The sequence below is a fragment of the Delphinus delphis genome, chromosome 3, assembly GCF_949987515.2.
Source record: "Delphinus delphis chromosome 3, mDelDel1.2, whole genome shotgun sequence".
In the NCBI taxonomy this organism is placed as follows: domain Eukaryota; kingdom Metazoa; phylum Chordata; class Mammalia; order Artiodactyla; family Delphinidae; genus Delphinus; species Delphinus delphis.
In genome coordinates, this window is record NC_082685.1 from 108,946,742 (window position 1) to 108,967,157 (window position 20,416).

The window sequence follows — 20,416 nt, forward strand, 5'->3', positions numbered from 1 at the left end:
GAAAAAAGAAACCACCCTGTTTTCAAAGAGGCAGAGCCCAGAAAATGTGAGACTTTCACATTTCTGTCTCTGAACAGGAGACTATAGCTCGTGTTCTTTCAACAATTACTGAGCACCTCAATACCTAGGGCTCTGGGGGAGACACAGAACAGCCAACAGAAGTCTGGGCGAATGGAGGAGATACTAACCAATGAAACACAGGGAGAGGGGCTTTAAGGGGGGGAAGCTCGGGCTTCCCTGGTGGCATACTGGTTAAAGAATCTGCCTGACAATGCAGGAGACAAGGGTTCGATCCTTGGTCCGGGAAGATCCCATATGCCGCGGAGCAACTAAGCCTGCAAGCCACAACTACTGAAGCCCGCGCGCCTAGAGCCCGTTCTCTGCAACGAGAAGCCGCTGCAATGAGAAGCCCGCGCACCGCAACGAAGAGTAGCCCCCGCTCGCCGCAACTATAGAAAGCCTGCGGACAGCAACGAAGACCCAACGCAGCCAAAAATAAATTTATCAAAAAAAAAAAAGAGGGGAGCATCTAAAAGCAGGTGAGACCCTGGCGCCTGATTGAGTCTTAGGAGTGGGGCAGGTCTGGGAACTCCCTGTAAAGAGGTGACAGCTTAAGCAGAGTGTCCAAGAGTGGAACGTGGCACACAGCAAATGCTTAGGAACAAAAAGTTACCACCCGATGATGCAAGAATCCTCCTGGAGAGGTAAGCTATTGGGACATAAGGATATTTTACCAAGATTTTATAGACTCTACTCAAACACATTCAAAAATGATTAGGAGAGTCAATATTTTCCCTAGGTTAGTGAACAACTCCTGAGGTAATTATCATAACTGAGACTTAGTGAGAGTTTGCCGCACGCTAGATGATATTCTAACCACCCTATTATCTAATTCAACCCTCAACAGCAACACAGTTACAATCATTATTATTTCCATTTCACATTTGAGGGAGTCAAAGTACAGAGAATCTAAGTATCTTGTCCAAAGTCACACAGGTAGCAAGCGGCAGACCCAGGACACAAACCTGGGCAGTGTCAGCTCAAGCCTGAGTTTTTAACTGCTACATAAGGACTCTCCAGAAACACTGGTTATCAGTGAAGGGTCACTGGTGGCTTGGGCTGAAAGACACATCCAAACTGTAGCTGGTTACCGTGCTGAGCCTGGAACTATCTCCCACCTATACTAACAACCATTTGAGACACAGATCTTGAGACTGAGGTTTGTATGAATAAGACTAGACGACAGAACAGAAAAATCATCTGTGAGGCAATAAGTCAGATTCTCTGGCACTTTAAAACTAACCCCTGTTGATAGTTTAGGCACCTTGGAAATTACCTTCATTCTTTCAGGAGAGCAGGGTAATAATTATAATATACTACATATGGCCAAGGGAACTCTAGGACATTGGGAAAGGCTGATTCAGTAAACACAGTTTGAGGGTAAAGAGAATTATGAGAGTAATTTTCTCACTGTAATCAGTACAGTGTATTCCTAACAGTGGCCAGAGTTTTTAAAAGGAAAGTGGAAATACTGCAGAGTGGAGTAAAACCCCATAAAATTTAATACCTAGACCGAAGGACTCATAAAGAAGGGGCTTAGGATGTGTTAGGCTCAAAAATAAGAGCCTAAGGTTTGACTTAACGATTTTCAAGAAAAGGAAAAGCAGCCCGTTTCCTGCCTTCTTGACTACAGAAGATGAACATTTTAATTGAAATTGTGGTGTAGATTTAGGTTAGATCTGGGCCATTTTGTCAAGTGGGAAACTGAGGCAAAGATGCTGACCAATCTTCCCAAATCTGTGCAAATCTACAATCTCCCCTGGATGTTAACGAACTAAAAATAACAAGCCTCTGAACCAGTGTGGTTTTCTGCTCTTCTGGGGAGGGGAACCTTCCTTTAGAACTTTAATGTTGACACCTGATCCCAGGGGGGATTGTGCTGGCTGAAAGCTGGTATGGCAGACCCTGCCCATCACCTGCCTGGCCTTGTCTACCTGCCACCACCCTGGTTTGCCCACCTTCTCACCACCTCTGGGCAACCCTGACTCTGAATTGGGGTTTCTCACTGGAAAAGTGAACAGTAGGGTTTTCCAGCATTTCTCATCACCAAACTACAAAAATATTTTAACCACTATAAAATTTGGTTTTGTCTGCACTATAGAAAGAACAGCCTGGGACTTCCCTGGTGGTCCAGAGGTTAAGGCTTTGCCTTCCAATGCAGGGGGTGCAGGTTCGATCCTTGGTTGGGAAGCTAGGGTCCCACATGCCTTGTGGCCAAAAATCCAAATCATAAAACAGAAGCAATATTGTAACAAAATCAATAAAGACTTAAAAAAATATGGTCCACATCAAAGAAATCATTTAAAAAAAAAGAACAGCCTAACTGAAAATTTTAAGGAAGGGCATTAAGTTTGGAATGAAACCCTACGGAGCAATACCATAGTAATTCTAAACCTTCCAATACCTGTTCAACACTTACCAGTTATTAATTACTCATAAGATTTAGAATCTTCAAAGAGGGACAGGATATATAGGAAATGTGAGCCTGACTATCATGTAGGAGCTTATTATGTACCAGGAAAAGGTAGTAAAGTCCAGATATAATTAAACCCCAAATTTGGTAAGCACGGGTGCTCCTGGTGGGCCCTCAAATATTTGTTGGATGAATGGATAAAAGTTCCTGGGAAGGGTTCTTAACTTTGAGACAAGTGGTAATAAGCTACCTAATTCTTCTTAAACTGGCAGTTTGGGAAATTAGTTTAGCAGATGTGAAGTGGGAGGCTACGAGGAGAAGGCACAATGCAAAGTGTGGAAGCTATGTCAGAACAAAAATAACTGGGAAGAGGCAAATGGCAATGAATGACACCAACTCAGAGAGAAGGAAAAAGCCATGCAGAAAATCATTTGTTTGATCATTTTCTAATAAATGACTCTGCATGTGAATGACTTGCTAAAATTCAGCCTCTAGACCTGAAGAGCTGTGTGTATAAGAATTTTAAATATTGCCCTACAACCTTGAAATCAGATAGCTCCCAAGCTTACATCTTTAAGGTTCAAAAGAGAATCAGCCTGTTTAAAAAGCATTTATCAGAAAAAAAGAGAATTTTTCCACATGCTGTGTTTTCCATTGGTTTCTAGATAGGTGGTTAATTGATATGGATTGTAGCTTTCAAGACAATGGCAAGGATTGGAGGGAGAAAGAAAAGTTTGGAAGGGCCTGGGGTTTTTTTGTGTTAGTTTTTTTGTGTTAGTTTCTGCTTCATAAAGTGAATCAGCTATACATATACATATATCCCCATATTTCCTCCCTCTTGCGTCTCCCTCCCACCCTCCCTATCCCACCCCTCTAGGCGGTCACAAAGCACGGAGCTGATCTCCCTATGCTATGTGGCTGCTTCCCACTAGCTATCGATTTTACATTTGGTAGTGTATATATGTCAATGAAGGGCCTGATTTTAATCCTGATTTTATAACCTTCTTAGTTAATTAATGCCACATGCCAAGAAAATTTAACTCGAATAAAAGCCTTAGGAAAATGCTAGAATGTGTTCTCTAAGCTATGCTTTGTTCTCCCTTCCTGGATTCATGAGGGGAAAAAACTGATAAACAGCTGGTCGGTTTCCCCCACAGAGAAGAGACTCAGAGTCATAGGAATGTGGTAGAATTAGAACCTTTGACATCCGTCCAGAGAGAAACTTTATACCAGGAGATGAAATATAGGTTGGTGACAGACTTGGAGCAGAGTGGAGAGGAGAGAAACACAAAGAAAATGGCAGCAGGTGAGACAAAACCTCAGACCCGAATGAACAATTTGATGCACCAACGTTAAGTGGGCTCCTTGGAGTCCTAAGGTGACTTAAAGTGATGGAGGGTTGCTTGTCCTGAGGACTCGACTGCACGCCACGGTCTCCAGAAACGCTTCCAAGGTCCAAGAGTGATTATGAGCATGCAGAATGCAAACTGGGAAAAATGAGGACCCCCTATGGCACCTTCATCAGAAAACTCTTACAGCAGAGATAAGAAGCTATCAAAGTACATAAAATCCCATGTGTGCTTCTCCGCATTTTCTCTGTCAATAAACTCCATCCACAAAAGGTTAAAGAATCCCACTAGTTCTAAAGGGAAAACGAAATTTCTGTCTCAGCAACTAATGGAAACTGAAAATAAGTTCCATTTAAGACGCTGGCTTCTTAAACTCTTAATTCTATTTCACACTGACTTGAATAAATCCTGTTGTAAATGTCTTGCCAAGCTTTTTTTTTTTTTTCAGTACGTGGGCCTCTCACTGTTGTGGCCTCTCCCGTTGCGGAGCACAGGCTCCGGACGCGCAGGCTCAGCGGCCGTGGCTCACAGGCCCAGCCGCTCCGCGGCATGTGGGATCTTCCCGGACCAGGGCACGAACGCGTGTCCCCTGCATCGGCAGGCGGACTCTCAACCACTGCGCCACCAGGGAAGCCCCATTGCCAAGCATTTTTTAAAAGACAAGCATGGAAAGCTTAAGATAAAAGATAAAAGATAAGAAAAAGCTCTGGTAAGCAGTTCAAGGAACTAGGATCTTCTTACTTGGTTGTTTGCTTGGACCAGAGAAAAAGAGTTAGGATCTGTCTTCAAGATTAAAAAAAAAAAAGAGAGAACCCATATTTATCAGATAATAGCTTCTTATATATTATATTTTCTAGAGCAATTTGACAAATCATTCTTTTCTGCAGAAGAACCCCATACAGATCATTAGGCCAATTTTACAAATTTACAGTCAGCACATACTGGAATCCAGACTAGAATTCAGGTTTCCAGATTTCTCTCCTCACGTGAGTCCTTTTTGACCCAGAAATTGAAATGTGATGCTATTCTGAGAGGAGGAGAGAACAATGTCAAAAACAACAACACATAGGTGAAAATAAGTACCAGCTACATGTCCAGGAAATCAGTAGGAGCCGAAAGGACTTTAAGTTGCTGTCCTAATTAAACCGAAGACAGCATTTCCTATTTCATTTTGGCTGCCTTCATGGGAAGTCTGAGCTTGTGAACAAATACTGGTTTGTACCTGGTGGATGTTTGAGATTTCATAGCTTAGACATTCAGAGGTCAACAGTGGTGGTGTGGACAGCTAGAAGCAAATGCGGACCAATTAATAAGGACGAGGCTAATATAAAAAGTATGTGGCCCACGGATTATATTCCCATTTGTTGATTTTTATAAAAGCATTTGCAAGGTTGAAGCAGTAGATGACTAATTTATCATTAAAAATAAATTTTTTCATAGCTGCCAGCATCTCACATTGTGACTGAATTCTCTCTTCTTGTTCCTGGCATCCCCCCCTGCAAGAACCCACTGGCAGGGGAAGGCCCAGAAGCCTCCTTGTACTTAGGGGCCCCTGAGCGGTGGGGCTGCACCCCGATCCACCTGGGATAGTGGGGGACTGTCTGGGGTCCCAAGGCCTGGAGCATAGAGGGGGTTTTCTGACCTGTGACCGTGGACAGCACCGGCCCCAACTCCTGCCCTGGCCAGTGACCGGCGGAGACTGGTACACAGGAGCCTGCTAATCACTGTCTGAATGCAGGAGGCACTGCAGTGGTTTCTGGAAGGGAGAAAGAAAGGGCTCTGCCCCCCATCAACCTTTAGCAAATACAAATCCTTTGTCTAAGTGACACAGAGTCTAGGATGAAAGTAACTTTTCTAAGAGAAGACTTAGAGAGGGGAAGCAGTGTCAGTGCTAACAAAGATACACTCACTGTTTTGAGTCAGAAGTGTTTTACTTTACATTTTGAGTGGTTTGCATCCCAAGCGTTGGCCGGAGAGATGGGGAGGCTGTGAGATTGTTGGTTAAGAGCCTGAGCTGGGCAGCCAGCAGCCCGGGTGCGAAACCTGGTTCTGCCACTTGCCACCTGCATCATCTTGGGCAAACTGTTTCATCTCCAGCCTTCAATTTCCCCATCTACAAAGCTGGGATTATACCTTCCCTCTCTCAAAAGGCTGGAGTGAGGAGTAAAGGACTTAGTATTTGAAGACTGCTTTAACAATACAGTATTGTTAAAGAATGTTTTGAAAACACTGGAAGTCTGTCATTCAGAATGCATCCTCAGAGAGGAAACTGCCTTCTAGGTGGGGGGTTAGGTTTTCAATTTCCTGTAAAGGATGGTATGTCCCATATTGTAACTAAGACAATCTCAAACCTCAGGCTGGCCCAGAGATCTTTTGCCTGGAATCCCATCACCTCTCCTCCCAGCTCGTGCCAGGGACACATCTCCCCTGGGAGTGGACATTGGGAAATCTCAGCCAGCTGTGGTGAGGCTTCGGGAACGGGGCGTTTGTAAAGTTCTGGGCATCTTCAGGAGTGTGAGGGCAGGAAGCACCCACGTGTGGCAGACAGTACTGTGGACAGGGAAGCACTCTTTCTCCTGAGAGAGCTCCAAGGTCAGGCAACGCTACTCCGAAGGCTGCCTTGTGAGTGGAAAGAAGATCTGTGGCCCAAGAGCAGACACTAGGCAGCGCATGTGGACAGGGCAAGTCCTCCACGGCAGACTGGTAGGAGTGAGTACAGACAAGAAGGGGGCTGAGCCCGAGAAGAGGAGAGGACAGGGCTGGAAGCAGGCGGAGAGCTGTCCGGTCGAGGCGATGGGAGCTCAGTAGTTGGTTCTTTTTTATGCATTTCATTCTCCCGCCCACAACAAAAGTCCATACTGTGCTTGTCCTGGCCCAACCTCCGTTTCAGATTTGCAGCAAAGGATAAATCTGAACTTAGTGCTTTAATCTGATGCTGGATTTTGTGTTTTACTAAGCAACGTCAACAAATTAAAAAATTTAAAAGGGCCCCCTGTCATCTGTCAAAATAAGAAACAGGAGATGAAATGATAAACTCCCATTTTAGGACACCCTGATCCCTGAGGTCTTTGAACATACTAAGCACTGGCCATCACAGCAGCACCCACTTTTCTGCCTCAATAAGTCAACAGGGCATGTTCTCGCTGTGCCACTGGCCTGGGGCTGCAGGCTCAAACCAAGCCTAAGGATGCTCATTGTACTTTCTTATTGGGAAAAAGCCATATCCTCTCTGTCAGATTTATAACCCCAACACCAATGTTACATAAAGGTTTTGCTTTTGTCTACATAAGCCCAGTATGGGTGTGTCCCTCTTCAGCAGGCTCATTGGGGCCATAGTGGGGACCATCCATCAGGTTCCTGCTTCTGAGGAACGGGGCACTGCAGGGGAGTGTGGGAAGAACTCTGAGCCAGACATCAGAGCTGGGTCTGGCTCCCTGCTGCACTTCTGAGCGGCCTGGAACTGTCCTTGTTATTCTGTAGCCACCAGTCCCTCGGGGCCAGAGGCTACTACTCTGGATGCTACGCACGTAGAACATTTCCACCACTGTAGAAAGTTCACTGGGCAGTGCGGATCGAACCTCCCTGAGACCTAACGGCTTCACAGGTCAAATAGGGGTAATGGCATTTTGTCTGAAAGCCTGGGTTCAGCCCAGACGCACCCTCACAGGGCTCTACCAAGAGCAGCCATCTGTAGTGTTCTGAGCATCCACCCAGAACAGTTACTCGAACAGGAGTTACCTTCCGTAACCCCTCACAACCCCAAGGCGTAAGTAGTACCATCCCCACTTTATAGAAGAAGAAACGGAGGCCTGGGGGAGCTAAACCGTTTGCTCAGCCACAGAGCTGACACACGATAGGGCAGGGTTTCAATCCAGGCAACTCTGGCTCTGAAGCCTGTGCTCTTACCCACATCACCCTGCTTTTCCAACAAGATTCTGAAGGCCCCTCTGCTCGGGATCCATGGGACATGGACAGACGGCCTGGGTTCAGCTCCTACCAGGATTTTTGGAGGCGTAAGAACTTTCACCTCTGCTGCTCTGAGTGACTACAGAGTGGGGCTGTGAGGGCTGCTAACTCCTGTTTTATTCCCCAAACTACATTTATTTCTTAATTGTGTTCAGAAAGCGTTACAGAATATATTTTTTCAGGTTATATAATAATATTTATTTTCCGTTTAAAAGATTATTTTGGGCTACTCAAATACAATAGGCTTCATATTAGAATTTTTGAAAGCTGTTGTTTTCCCTAAGCACTCTCTCACTCTGACAATCAATTGTGGATGATAAAAATTTACTAGGTTTGTCCTTTCTTTGTCCTTTCCTTGATACACGTATGGTAGTTAATCTAGTTTGTAAAGGATACAAGTAAGAATGACTATAAAGTGACACTGTCACCTCATAACTGCCTCCTTTTAAATTGACCTATTTTTATACCCTACCATGCAGCTAATATACAATAGCATACAAATAGCATTATAGAATATATTTTTTAATAAAAAGACTAATAGGGTCTGTGTGAGTATGTGTATATGTGTGTATATATTTCTATGATAAAGTATATATAAAACCCTCTTATAAATGTATACATACTTACACCCTTATGAATATAAATTTTAAAAGTATCATACACAATGTTAAAAGCAAAAGAACAAACTGGGGGAGGTAATAGAAATAAAAGCAAAAATAAACAAATGGGACCTAATCAAACTTACAAGCTTTTGCACAGTTAAGGAAACCATAAACAAAACGAAAAGACAACCTACGTACTGGTAGAAAATATTTGCAAATGATGCGACTGACAAGGGCTTAATTTCCAAAATATGCAAACAGCTCATACAACTCAACAACAAAAAAACAACCCAATCGAAAAACTGGTAGAAGACCTAAATAGACATTTCTCCAAAGAAGACATACAGATGGTCAATAGGCACATGAAAAGATGCTCCAAATTGCTAATTATTAGAGAAATGAAATCAAAACTGCAATGAGGTGCCACCTCACACCTGTCAGAATGGCCATCATTGAAAAGTCTACAAACAACAAATGCTGGAGAGGGAGAAAAGGGAACCCTCCTACACTGTTAGTGGGAATGTAAGTTGGTACAGCCACTGTGGAAAACAGTATGGAGGTTCCTCAAAAAACTAAAAATAGAGCTGCCGAATGGTCCAGTAATACCACTCCTGGGCATATACCTGGACAAAATTATAATTCTAAAAGATACATGCACCCCTATGTTAATAGAAGCACTATTCATAATAGCCAAGACATGGAAGCAACCTAAAGGTCCATCGACATTTATGATGGACATATATGAATGAAGAAGATGTGGTATATATATATACACACACACACAGCAATATTACTCAGCCATAGAAAAGAATGAAATAATGCCATTTGTAGCAACATGGATGAACCTAGAGATTATCATACTAAGTGAAGTAAGTCAGAAAGAGAAAGACAAATACCATATGATATCGTTTATATGTGGAATCTAAAATGTGACACAAATGAACCTACCTACAAAACAGAAACAGATTCACAGACATAGAGAACAAATTTGTGGTTGCCAAGAGGGAGGGGAGGTGGGAGAGGGATGGATTGGGAATTTGGGGTTAGCAGATGCAAACTATTATATATAGAATGGGTAAACAACAAGGTCCTACTGTATAGCACAGGGAACTATATTTAATATCCTGTGATAAACCATAATGGAAAAGAATATAAAAAAGAATGTATATATTGGGGTGGCCAAAAGTTACAGAAAAACCCAAATGAACTTTATGGCCAACTCAGTATACGTATAACTGAATCACTTTGCTGTACAGCAGAAATTAACACAACATTGTAAATCAACTATAAAAATTTTTTTTAAAAGAACAAACTGGGGGAAATGAATGTAATTGGCAGATAAAGGGCTTAATCCTGATATATAACAAGTATATAATATCAATAGGAACAATACTAAAAGTAACAGAAAACTGAGCAATGCCCAACAAGAGAGACATTTGACTGGGAGGTGCTTCTCCAGTGCCAGAAATGTTCCATTTCTTGCTCAGGGTGGGAGTTGTACAGGTGTGTTCATAGGTAAAAAGTCATTGAGTTATACCCATGTTCAGTGCCCTTTACTTGAAGTCTGTAATATCTCAATAAAATGCAAAAAAGCATATAAACTAGGAGTTCTTCATCAGCAGCTAAATATGCTCTTGGTCCATCATACAATAAAGGTAAGAGGACTGAAGTGAGTTAGAAACATAAGAGTTGAGTTATTTTGACAAAGTCTGTGAAATTACTCTTGCCAAGGCGACCTACACTTCCTGTACCATGAACAATAATGAAATAATCAGGCGGTGGTACTATTTTTCATAGATCTCATTAAATTGCTCTGTAGGCCATCCTTCCCCACCCTTTAGGGCGGGCACTAAAGCTATCCAGAAGCTTTACTTACAAGAACAATCTCTTCAATCAGAATGTCCAATCCAATATATTAATCCAAGTTCCATTTCAGACCAGAATAAGCCATTTCCCTCCTGCCTCTGCCTGGCCTGCCTCAAGCCTAGAAGCACACATGGGAGGCCCCTTCTTCTCTCTCCACAACCTCCTCTCTGCTTTCTTGCTAACACTTTGACCTTCCAGGGAAGGAAGGTAATCTGATGTTCTGGAGCAGGTGGAGCCTGGAGCTGGTTCCTATTGGATGTGGTGGATGGGACAGTGGCCAGCTCCTCCTTTTGTGGCACTTGGTGGGATTTTTGGAGACCTCTCTGCTGGGGACTTAAGGCCTGTTACCCCGACTCAGTCAGTGTCTGGATTTTGCTCATGCTCACGTCTACCCCAGTGTCTGGAACACTCTGGGGCTCAGTTCTTATTAGTAAATGAATGAAGGAGGTGAGAAAACTGAAAAGGGAGCAGCAATATTCCCTCCATAAACTCCTTTGGGAAGAAGATTTTTAGGTAAGTAGGCCATTTCAGTCTGACCTTACGCTTTTTTTTTTTTTTTTTTTTTTTTTTAACGCGGGCCTCTCACTGTTGCGGCCTCTCCCATTGTGGAGCACAGGCTCCGGACGCACAGGCTCAGCAGCCATGGCCCACGGGCCCAGCCGCTCCGCGGCATGTGGGATCTCCCCGGACCGGGGCACGAACCTGTGTCCGCTGCATCGGCAGGCGGACTCTCAACCACTGTGCCACCAGGGAAGCCCTGACCTTACACTTTTAAAACATGTAGGCTAATTTCCTTTAGCCTAGAATTAAGAAAATAAATGACTGTTTCATTCTCAGCCACTTGTCATTCAGATGGTATCCCTTGTCTGATAAAGCAAATCGTAACCTGTGGACACAGCTGGAGGCTCCTTTATCAGTGCCATTCCACGGTCTGTAAAATCCCACAAACAAGTGGACAGAGAATTTTTTCAGAATTAGTTGATCCATAAGACAACTCAGGAAAATCAAAATTGCTGTAGATTATACATACGAGACCTTCCACAGAGACTCGAGTGTAGATCTGAGCTGTTTATAGCCAGCCTCCAAGTCCCTCCCTGGCTGTGCACTGAGGACACAAGCAGAAACGCTAATTCAAAAATATACATGCACCCCAATGTTCATAGCAGCATTATTTGCAATTGCCAAGATATGGAAGCAACTTAATGTCCATCAACACATGAATGGATAAAGAAGAGTGAGATACACACACACACACACATATATATACAATGGAATATTAGCCATAAAAAAGAATGAAATTTTGCCATTTGTAGCAACATGGATGGACTTGGAGGGTATTAGACTAAGTGAAATAAGTCAGACAGAGAAAGACAAATACTGGAATAGTGGAATAGTGGAATACTAAATAGTGGAAACTAAAAAATACGACAACTAATGAATACAACACAAAAGAAGCAGACTCACAGATATAGAGAATACCCCAGTAGTTACCAGTGGGGAGAGGGAAGGAGGGGGGGCCATATAGGGGTAAGGGGCTAAGAGGTGCAAACTACTGTGTATAAAATATGCTATAAGGATTATACAACATGGGGCAATATAGCCAATATTTTATAATAGCTATAGAGTATAACCTTTAAAAATTGTGACTCACTATATTGTACACCTGTAACTTATAAAATATTGTACATTAACTATACTTCAATTAAAAAAAATTTTTAGAAAGCTCTACAGTCCTGAAATATGCAGACACCTTGGAATTGTGTGAATGCCATGTAAGGCTGTCCGGCAGGACACCCTAAAGAAGGGTCTGGACACCTAGTGAAAACACTTCCTTTACTCAGAGTCCCTCTACACACAGCCCTGATTTGGTCCACTAGTGGTTGTAGTCTCTGACTTGGCTGACTTTGGAAACTTTAAAGGCTAGAAAATGACTTCCTGGAGAGAATGAACAACAGCAACATTAAAATATAAACTCAACAACTATTACTGGGCCTTTACCATGTACTCAGCATTGCGGAGCCAGTGAAAGGAGATACAAAGATCCTTGTCTGGACGGAGCTTCCAGGCTGGTTGGAGGGAGAGGAAGTGTGTATCTCTCCTGGCCTCAGCTGGAAGGGGTATAGTCATAGACACCTATGTTGTACTTTATGTCCTTCATGCTTCTTAATCCAACGTCACCTTTAATTCTCACCACATCCTTAGGTGCGGTAAAACAGGGATGGTTGTTCTCTTTTTTAGAGGGGGAAATTAGCGCCCAGAGAGACTGAGTGACCGGCTCAGGGCCCCAGAGAAGATATAATGGCGGAGCTGGAAGAAAAACACAGGTCCTCCCCGACTCTGGGCTGCGATGCATAGACAAGGCATATGGGAGAAACTCAGCTCGGCCTTGTGGCTTCACTTTCAACATGGAAGGAAAAAAATGAGTGAAAAAGCACTACAAAATGAGGAGCAATCAGGGCAGAGTATGTTCACAGATGAAAATTTTTAGAATCAGGAAAAAAATGAAATATTTTAGCTTTACCAAATACTAAAGAAAAGGCTAGAAGATTCCAGGAGAAGAAATGGCATTCTAGCACTACCTTTGGGGGGATGGGGAGAGTTGAAGGTGACATCCTAGGGAAATTTTTTATCTCTGGAGAACCAACACCCATACTTCTGCAACTCTTTATTTCTCCTGAAATAAGTTCAGGGTAGTATCTGCCGATATTAGTTACCTTTGATGAGAAATGAGAAATAAATGCATGATCCAATACTTTGTAGGAGACTCGATTTTCTAGATCATTTGGAGACAGATTTACACCTTGTTTCGCTGTGGCTTTCCTGTTTTCTACATGCAATGGTGTCCCTACTTACTCTACCATGTGAGAAAAAATGCAATTGTTAGCACGCTGTACTGCTTTGTGAAATGAGTACAACTCCCTACTCATTGTTTTAAAAGCTACTACTTCAGGTAGCCACAATAATGCTACATTCTTCCTTAAATGGACTCAACTGATATCGAATGAATCAAAACCCCTCTTGTTCCAGCCCTTCATTCGTGATGTGAAAACCAAAGACAACCTGGCAGAGTCAGATTATGGCCCAAGTTTTCAGACCAGCAGTCTCATCTCACAGCTGGACGTTGCCTTTGGAAGAGTAGAGACCTTTAGATAAACCTGAATAAAGGCATCAAGCTGTGCTGTTACTCCTTCTTTAAGCACCGTGGTGGTCACCCTGCTTAGGGTCCCTCAAGTCAGGGGCCCACGCTCCCACCTCCTCTAACTCACCTGGCTGGGGCTGTGCCGCAGCGGTGAGAGGAGACGCTGGGCACACAATGGGGCCTCTAGGACCGTGAGCTGAACCAGCTCTGTCCACTGGAACTATTTACTAATCCAGACCTGCTCTTGGTAACAACCCACTAAATTGATCCCACTCTCCATTAAGAGATTAGGACTGGTCTGGTCTCTATAATGGTCACACAGGAAACGTAATGAATTTGGAGAAAGAGTACATTTTAATTTTAATTACATTTAAAATAAAATGTAATTAAAATTGAATTTAATTACATTTTACTTGTAATGCCAGTTGGATAAATAAAGGTTTTGTTTAAAATCCATATGAAACTCTATAATGGTGCTATGCTCTTACTGCCCTTCAAAATTCAGAAGAGAGAATTAAAAGGAAAGCACTGACTTTCCCAAAATAGTCAAATAGCAACTTCTCTTGTAGGTGTTGTTTACCAACTTGCAAGTGAAACCTAAAGTCTAAACTTTGGATCCAGGCCATGAGGTGTAATTAAAAGCACTCTGGCTTTGGAATGGACAGACCTGGGCTCAAGTCAAGCCTAAAGCAAATCAGTAAAGGGAGGAAAGGAGACCTGGACACTGACACCAGCAAAGAAAGTCCTAAAGCACTTGCCAAAAAGCAGAAATGTTACAGAAATACCCTGCACCTCACGCGCTTACACAGAGGATGATGGAGAACTTGGCTGAATGAGGAAAGGTGACAGGCTGTGCACATGATGAAGTTATACCAGGACAATCGAACACTAACCACAGATCCCCACAATCCACTCACTCATGCAGGGAAGGTAAGAAAAGACAAATGAGTGAGTGGTAAGAACTGCCTTTGGCACGTCGGGGTCTAAATTTTATACCATAATCCTGACAAGAGAAAGGACTGGATGCCTGAGCAATTTGTACCATCCACACATGTAGCGATGTACCCCCTGATGTGGAGAGGGTCTGGGAAGCTGGGCTTCCCAGTGTGGTCCCCGAATGGGAATTGATTACAAAGTGCTTTCCCATGTGTGAGCACATCTGAAGTAACAGGCTGCAAAGTATCTGAACTGTCCAAACAAAAGACAACACCTAGGGGCTTTTTGGATTAGAACTAAAGGCCACCAGGACAATCTGAATAAAGAGACTCTTGCCTTCACATCAATCCATTTTCTATTCCAATGGCTTGGTGCTATTCAACTTGATATTGCCTGTATGTACACATGTACACATGCGTGTACAACGTAGCTATCAAATCAGATGATAACATTTTGCTCTTCATCTCTTAACTATAAGTGACGGATTCAGCACACCAATCTCTTCCCATCTATGAATTCTCTTTACCAAAAGTAAAATAAACCTAGCCTACTGTAATTTGATTTGTGGTACTTTTCCAGCTACTATAAGAGTTATATGTGAATTGTGAGGGATCCCTGTTGAGATTAGAAAAAGAGGGCACTGGGCTTCCCTGGTGGTGCAGTGTTTAAGAGTCCATCTTCCAATGTGGGGGACACGGGTTCAAGCCCTCATCCAGGAGAATCCCGCATGCCACAGAGCAGCTAAGCCCATGGGCCACAACTACTGAGCCTGTGAGCCACAACTACTGAGCCCACATACCGCAACTGCTGAGGCCCGTGCACCTGGAGCCCATGCTCTGCAGCGGGAAAGGCCCAGCGTGATGAGAGGCCCGTGCACCATGGCGAGGAGTGGCCCCCGCTCACGGCAACTGGAGGGAGCCCGTGCACAGAAATGAAGACCCAATGCAGCCAAGAATAAAAACAAATAAATACATAAATTTATAAAAAAAGAAAAAGAGGGCACTGGGGATTGATAAAAGGAAAGTGAGGCTGATGGGGAAGCAGGGTTAGAGCTCCTGAGGGAGGAGAGGAGGGAGCTGGGGCCAGGGAAACCTGGGCTGTGACTTTGAGTCTTGGCATGAACTGGCAGGGGCCAAGCTGTGACCGGGGAAGAGAGCAAATTAGCATCTGCTCAATTTTGTCTATCGAAGCTACTCTGCATCTCTAAGCCACTGTCGGATCAAGGAATCAGAAGCCAAAACTCTGAGTCAAAAACTAGAGATGATGGGATGGACAGTCAGGTGCAGGAGAAACATGACTCTCATGTTTTATCTGCAATGAGGCAAAAGGGATTCAAAGCGGCTCACTGAGACTGTGGAAAAGAGAGACTAGACATTTCAATGAGCTAAGGATGGTTCTCAGAATTTGGGTCATACAGGATCCATTTTTATTTACTAAAGATGTGTAAGATGAAATGCTTACATACTTTACTTAATGTGCTGTCTTTGTTTTTATTTTAATTAGTATTTAAGAGTTGTCACAGGCTAACTGGTGGTGAGGTCCAAATCCCACTTCTTCCAATTAGTGAACTGTCTTGCCACAGGGGTTTCAGAAGCCTGGCCCTCGTGTGACTCTCTCTGATGAACGGTCATTACCAAGGGCCAGGCGGTAGACCTCTGAGAATAAAATGAAGTGAGCCATGGGAATTCCTTGCATTTTTTCTTTTTCTCTACTCATTAGCTAACTCACATTTTATGTTTCCCATGTTCTGATCTGAGCCGTGAAGGGCCCCCTTCTCTCTCTCAAACTCTCCTTGCTGGGTGCTAGCCAGCCAGTGTCCAGGAGGGCCCACCCTTTATTTGGCAGTGGGGGCATCGTTGGGCACAATTCATGCCTTGAATCAATGAGGCAAAGGGGGCCCTTGCTTTATTTTGTGAGACGGTGAAATCCATATAAATTCTATAAACTTGCACTGAAAACACACAAATAGATAACAAGCAGGTGTCCTGTCAGCATGATGCAGTTTAAAAACAGAGTACATTAGACTCTTGAACAACACAGATTTGAACTGCATGGGTCCACTTGTATGTGGATGTCTTTCAAGCATAAGTTCTACAGTACTACACAATCTGCAGTTGGTTGAATCCTCAGATATGGAAGAACCACATATATCACATGACCATGGGTGCAGAGAGCCAACTATAAGTTATATGCAAATTTTCCACTGCGCAGAGGGCTGGTACTCCTAACCATCACATTGTTCAAGAGACAACTGTACTAGAAACCAAAACATCAAAGGGCATGAGGCAAAGTATCTTCTGAATCGGGCTGAGAAAACACTCCCTGACCAGACGCCAGAGTGTCTGGTACCAGAATGTTGCTTACTTCTAGGGGCACCTGCTGTTTACTTCCAAGAGGTACCACCCCAGGTGAGCCAACTCCACTTACAGAGAGGGCCCTGTGAACAGTGCTCCCGGGTGGCAGGGGACAGTGGCCCTGCCACAGCTCTAGTGCCCGCAGTGGGTGCTGTTGCCTGAGAGATGAGGGCAGAGGGCAGCCCTGCTTGACCTCTTGTGTCGTGCCCTTTGCAGATCTGAAACAGTAGATGTTAGCGGTACACGTTTGTTTGCTTTGATCTGTATGCCCACCCTCCAGCTTCTTCCCTTCCTATGTTCCAATTTCAAGGTTTCAGACTCCAACTCCAAAGAATCAGAAGGCGTTGTAATGACTTAAAAAGTTGGTTTTAAAACAAATCCTTGAAAGTAATTACCGAGGCCACTGAATTACCTGTGCGTGCTTTGAGACCCAGTGACGGAGGACGTTCAGTACGCGATTGGTGGCTGTTCTACGTATGATAAACTCTTTGTCACATGTTCTCTCGGTGTTGTTAAATCCTTAGGAGGAAAAGAAACACACACATGATGTAGTTAAAGCCACTCCCCAGGGACCTGGAAAAGGTCACTTATTTTGGAACATTGGTTAATGAAACTCACAAATGACACATCTTGGCAGAGGAGCAAGTGGCTTCAGACTGTTGTGGGTTCTGCTTACTTACCTATTATACCCTCAGCGGCGAGGCCACCACATAGTTACAGGTGCAATTAAATGAATAATGTGCACATATTTGTTAAAGGCCACTGATTAAAGCTAAAGCCGGTCTAGTGACACTTCCATTTGTGCCTGTCTTGTTATATAATAGAAAGCCAAGAAGGAGTTTTAACAAAGTACTTGAATCAACATTAGTTTATACTTTTGCTCCAAAGGCATTATATAACCACAAACATTTTCAATATCTGTAGATGGATGAGCCTTGGCTCCCCGATGATACAAATACTTTCTTGTGCACCCACGTATTGCGCAGCAGTACAGCATAGTGGTTAAGAACATGAACTCCACAGCCAGACTGTCTGGGTTCAAATCCCTGTTCTCCTACTATGTAAGTCATGGCTCCTCTTTGGCGACCAGTTTCCTCATGTCCTGCGTGGGATAAGTGTACCAACCTCAGAGACTTGTTTGGAGATTAAGTCAGTGCATGTTAAGCATTTAGAATGGCACTTGAGCAAATAGTGGGAGCTTATTAAAGTCACCAATAACCTCCATGTCTCTATATTCAAGGGATATCTATCATCTCTCCATAGGAAATCTCATCTAATGATCACCTATAAAAAATTACTCACATATTTATGTCCCAAGATTTCTTCTCCGAACTTTAGACCCATATATCCAACTGCCTCTTGATATTTTCCTCTTAGATGTTTCAAAAACCTCAAACTCAATATGTACAAAAGAAAAACCGATGGCCTTTCCACCAAACCTTGTCCTTTTCCAGTGTTCCCCATCTCAGTAAAGGACCATCAGCCATCCAGTTACATAAGCCTGAAACTTTGGAATTGTTCTTAGGCCATCTCTCTTCTTCTCCCTGATAATTTCACCTGCAAAATAAATCTCAAATCTGTCCATGTCGTCATATCCACAAAGCCAAAACTGGCATCGAGCTCCAGCAATTATCATCTAGTCCACTGACAACAGCCTCCTAACTAGTTCATTGTCACTCCTGCCCCCTCAAATCTGTTCTCTTTTCTGAAGTCAGAAAGATCTTCCAAAGGGCAAATTAGATGTGTCATTCCCCTGTTTAAGGCCCTTCAATGACTCAGGATAAATACAAAACTCCTTAACACAGCCTACAACGTCTTCCATGGTTTGCCTCTTAGCTCCCTCTCAGCCTTTTCTGAGACCATATTCTCCTATTTCCTCTTCCATTTAACCACCCTTCTTTCAGCCCGTCATCCTCAACCCAGCGCCTTTGCATATACCGTCTTTCACTCAGTGAAAGCCACTCTTATTTCACTTCCCTAAACGAGCCCTTTCTGGCTTGAGCTGGGTAAATCCCCCATTGCACATCTCACAGCAACATGCACATTTACTTTCTGACACTTGCTACATTTGCAATTTTGCATTTACTTATGTGATTATTTGCATCCTCCATGAAGATAAGGATCAGATATGTTTTTGCTGAGCATGAGCACATATGCGGCATGTAGCAGATGCTGGACACAATATATATTTGCTGAATAAATGAACAAAAGCTTGGATAGTAGGAACTAACTATTTACTTGAATATGCTACAAATGTAAGGATGATTCAGTGAAAGACTGAATGAACAGTCATCAGAACCTATGAATGAGTTAGACGAAAAAGTCCATGAGCTTCTAAAGGGCAGGGGCCCCTTCTCCACACTCCTCTTTGACTGTAGACAGGCATATTCCACCCACTAGCAGACACTGTCAGAGGACGATGATGTGCTCTTGGCAGACTAGATATCCTGAAAAAACCTTTTGCTATTAGAAGCTTAGAAATTCTGGGTAAAATATAATAAATATCTTTTAAAATGCACAGCTGAGTTCTCAAGAAAATAAGGAATTTTCCAGGGTCAAACACACAGAGAGGTCTGAAAACCAGAACTAAGCCTCTGAATTATTGCTGTCTGCCTTAAGAGGAGAGCAGTTTACCAGTCTTGGTAACAGGAGATGTGGATTGTAAATCCACGTGATTCAGGAGACGAAGGCCCAGGAAGTGTGAGTGCCAGAGTTAGAACTGAGACTCCCACATAAAGTTGGAACTCTCAGAAGACCATCCCCTCTGCCCACGAGAGGATTAGCAAAAGAAATTCTCCAATCTGTAAAAGGAGACAGTTAAGAAACTTGACTGTCTTAGCCTGGATCTCAGCGAGGGTGAAACAAAGGCTCCCTGAGAACTGATAACCACAGGCGCACCTCATGTAGGTTCGAAGCCCAGATTGAACCACTACTGGCTGGCCCCAGCCAGTGATAACTCTGGAGGCCCTGACAAAAGCACACACAAGACCGCTCCGGAGGGACAAACGCTCGCCCTCCAGCCTATACTGGATGACCAAAAAGAAAGGCCTCTGAAGAAAACCTCAAAATCCCAGAGTACAAAACACACAAGCCATCCACCATGAACAAGGGTCTGTAGACAAAGGGATCGGGAGCACCCCACCTCACCGCCCCACCCACCACCAAGAATTTCACAAACTAGAACTATGCAATAGTTCTAGTTCAAATATCCTAAAATTAGGATGTTTATAAAGTCTAAAGATATAAAAGTAGGAACTGAAAACATGTGAAAAGAATTTAAAATATTTCAAGTCAGATTTTACAAGAATCACATAAAATGTCTTCAAATTAATGGAATTATTCTTTCAATTACTGCTGACAAATAGACAAGCTGAAATTTAAAACAGAGATAGATATTATCAATAAATACAGGTTAGACCCAGTTGAATAAAGAGTAAACTGTAAAGAGATCTGAAAAACACATCTGAGAAAATTACCCAAATGCAGTACAAAGAGCTAAAGAGGTAGAAAACAAACACATATATATGGAATGTAAAAAAAAAAAAAAAAAAAAAAAAAAAGGTTCTGAAGAACCTAGGGGCAGGACAGGAATAAAGAAAGCAGACGTAGAGAATGGACTTGAGGACATGGGGAGGGGGAAGGGTAAGCTGGGACGAAGTGAGAGAGTGGCATGGACATATATACACTACCAAATGTAAAATAGATAGCTAGTGGGTAGCAGCTATAGCACA

At 43.2% G+C, this 20,416-nt stretch overlaps 1 protein-coding gene across 5 annotated transcripts in view; it reads right to left on the reverse strand.

The window, feature by feature from the left end:
- Positions 1-20,416, reverse strand: part of RASGRF2 (Ras protein specific guanine nucleotide releasing factor 2) — a 233,008-nt gene that overhangs the window by 37,465 nt on the left and 175,127 nt on the right. For all 5 annotated transcript variants that reach the window (XM_060009219.1, XM_060009218.1, XM_060009217.1 and 2 more), the window contains one exon: positions 17,098-17,204. In XM_060009219.1, the coding sequence (XP_059865202.1) occupies positions 17,098-17,204 (107 nt within the window). The remainder of the gene's footprint in view (positions 1-17,097; positions 17,205-20,416) is intronic.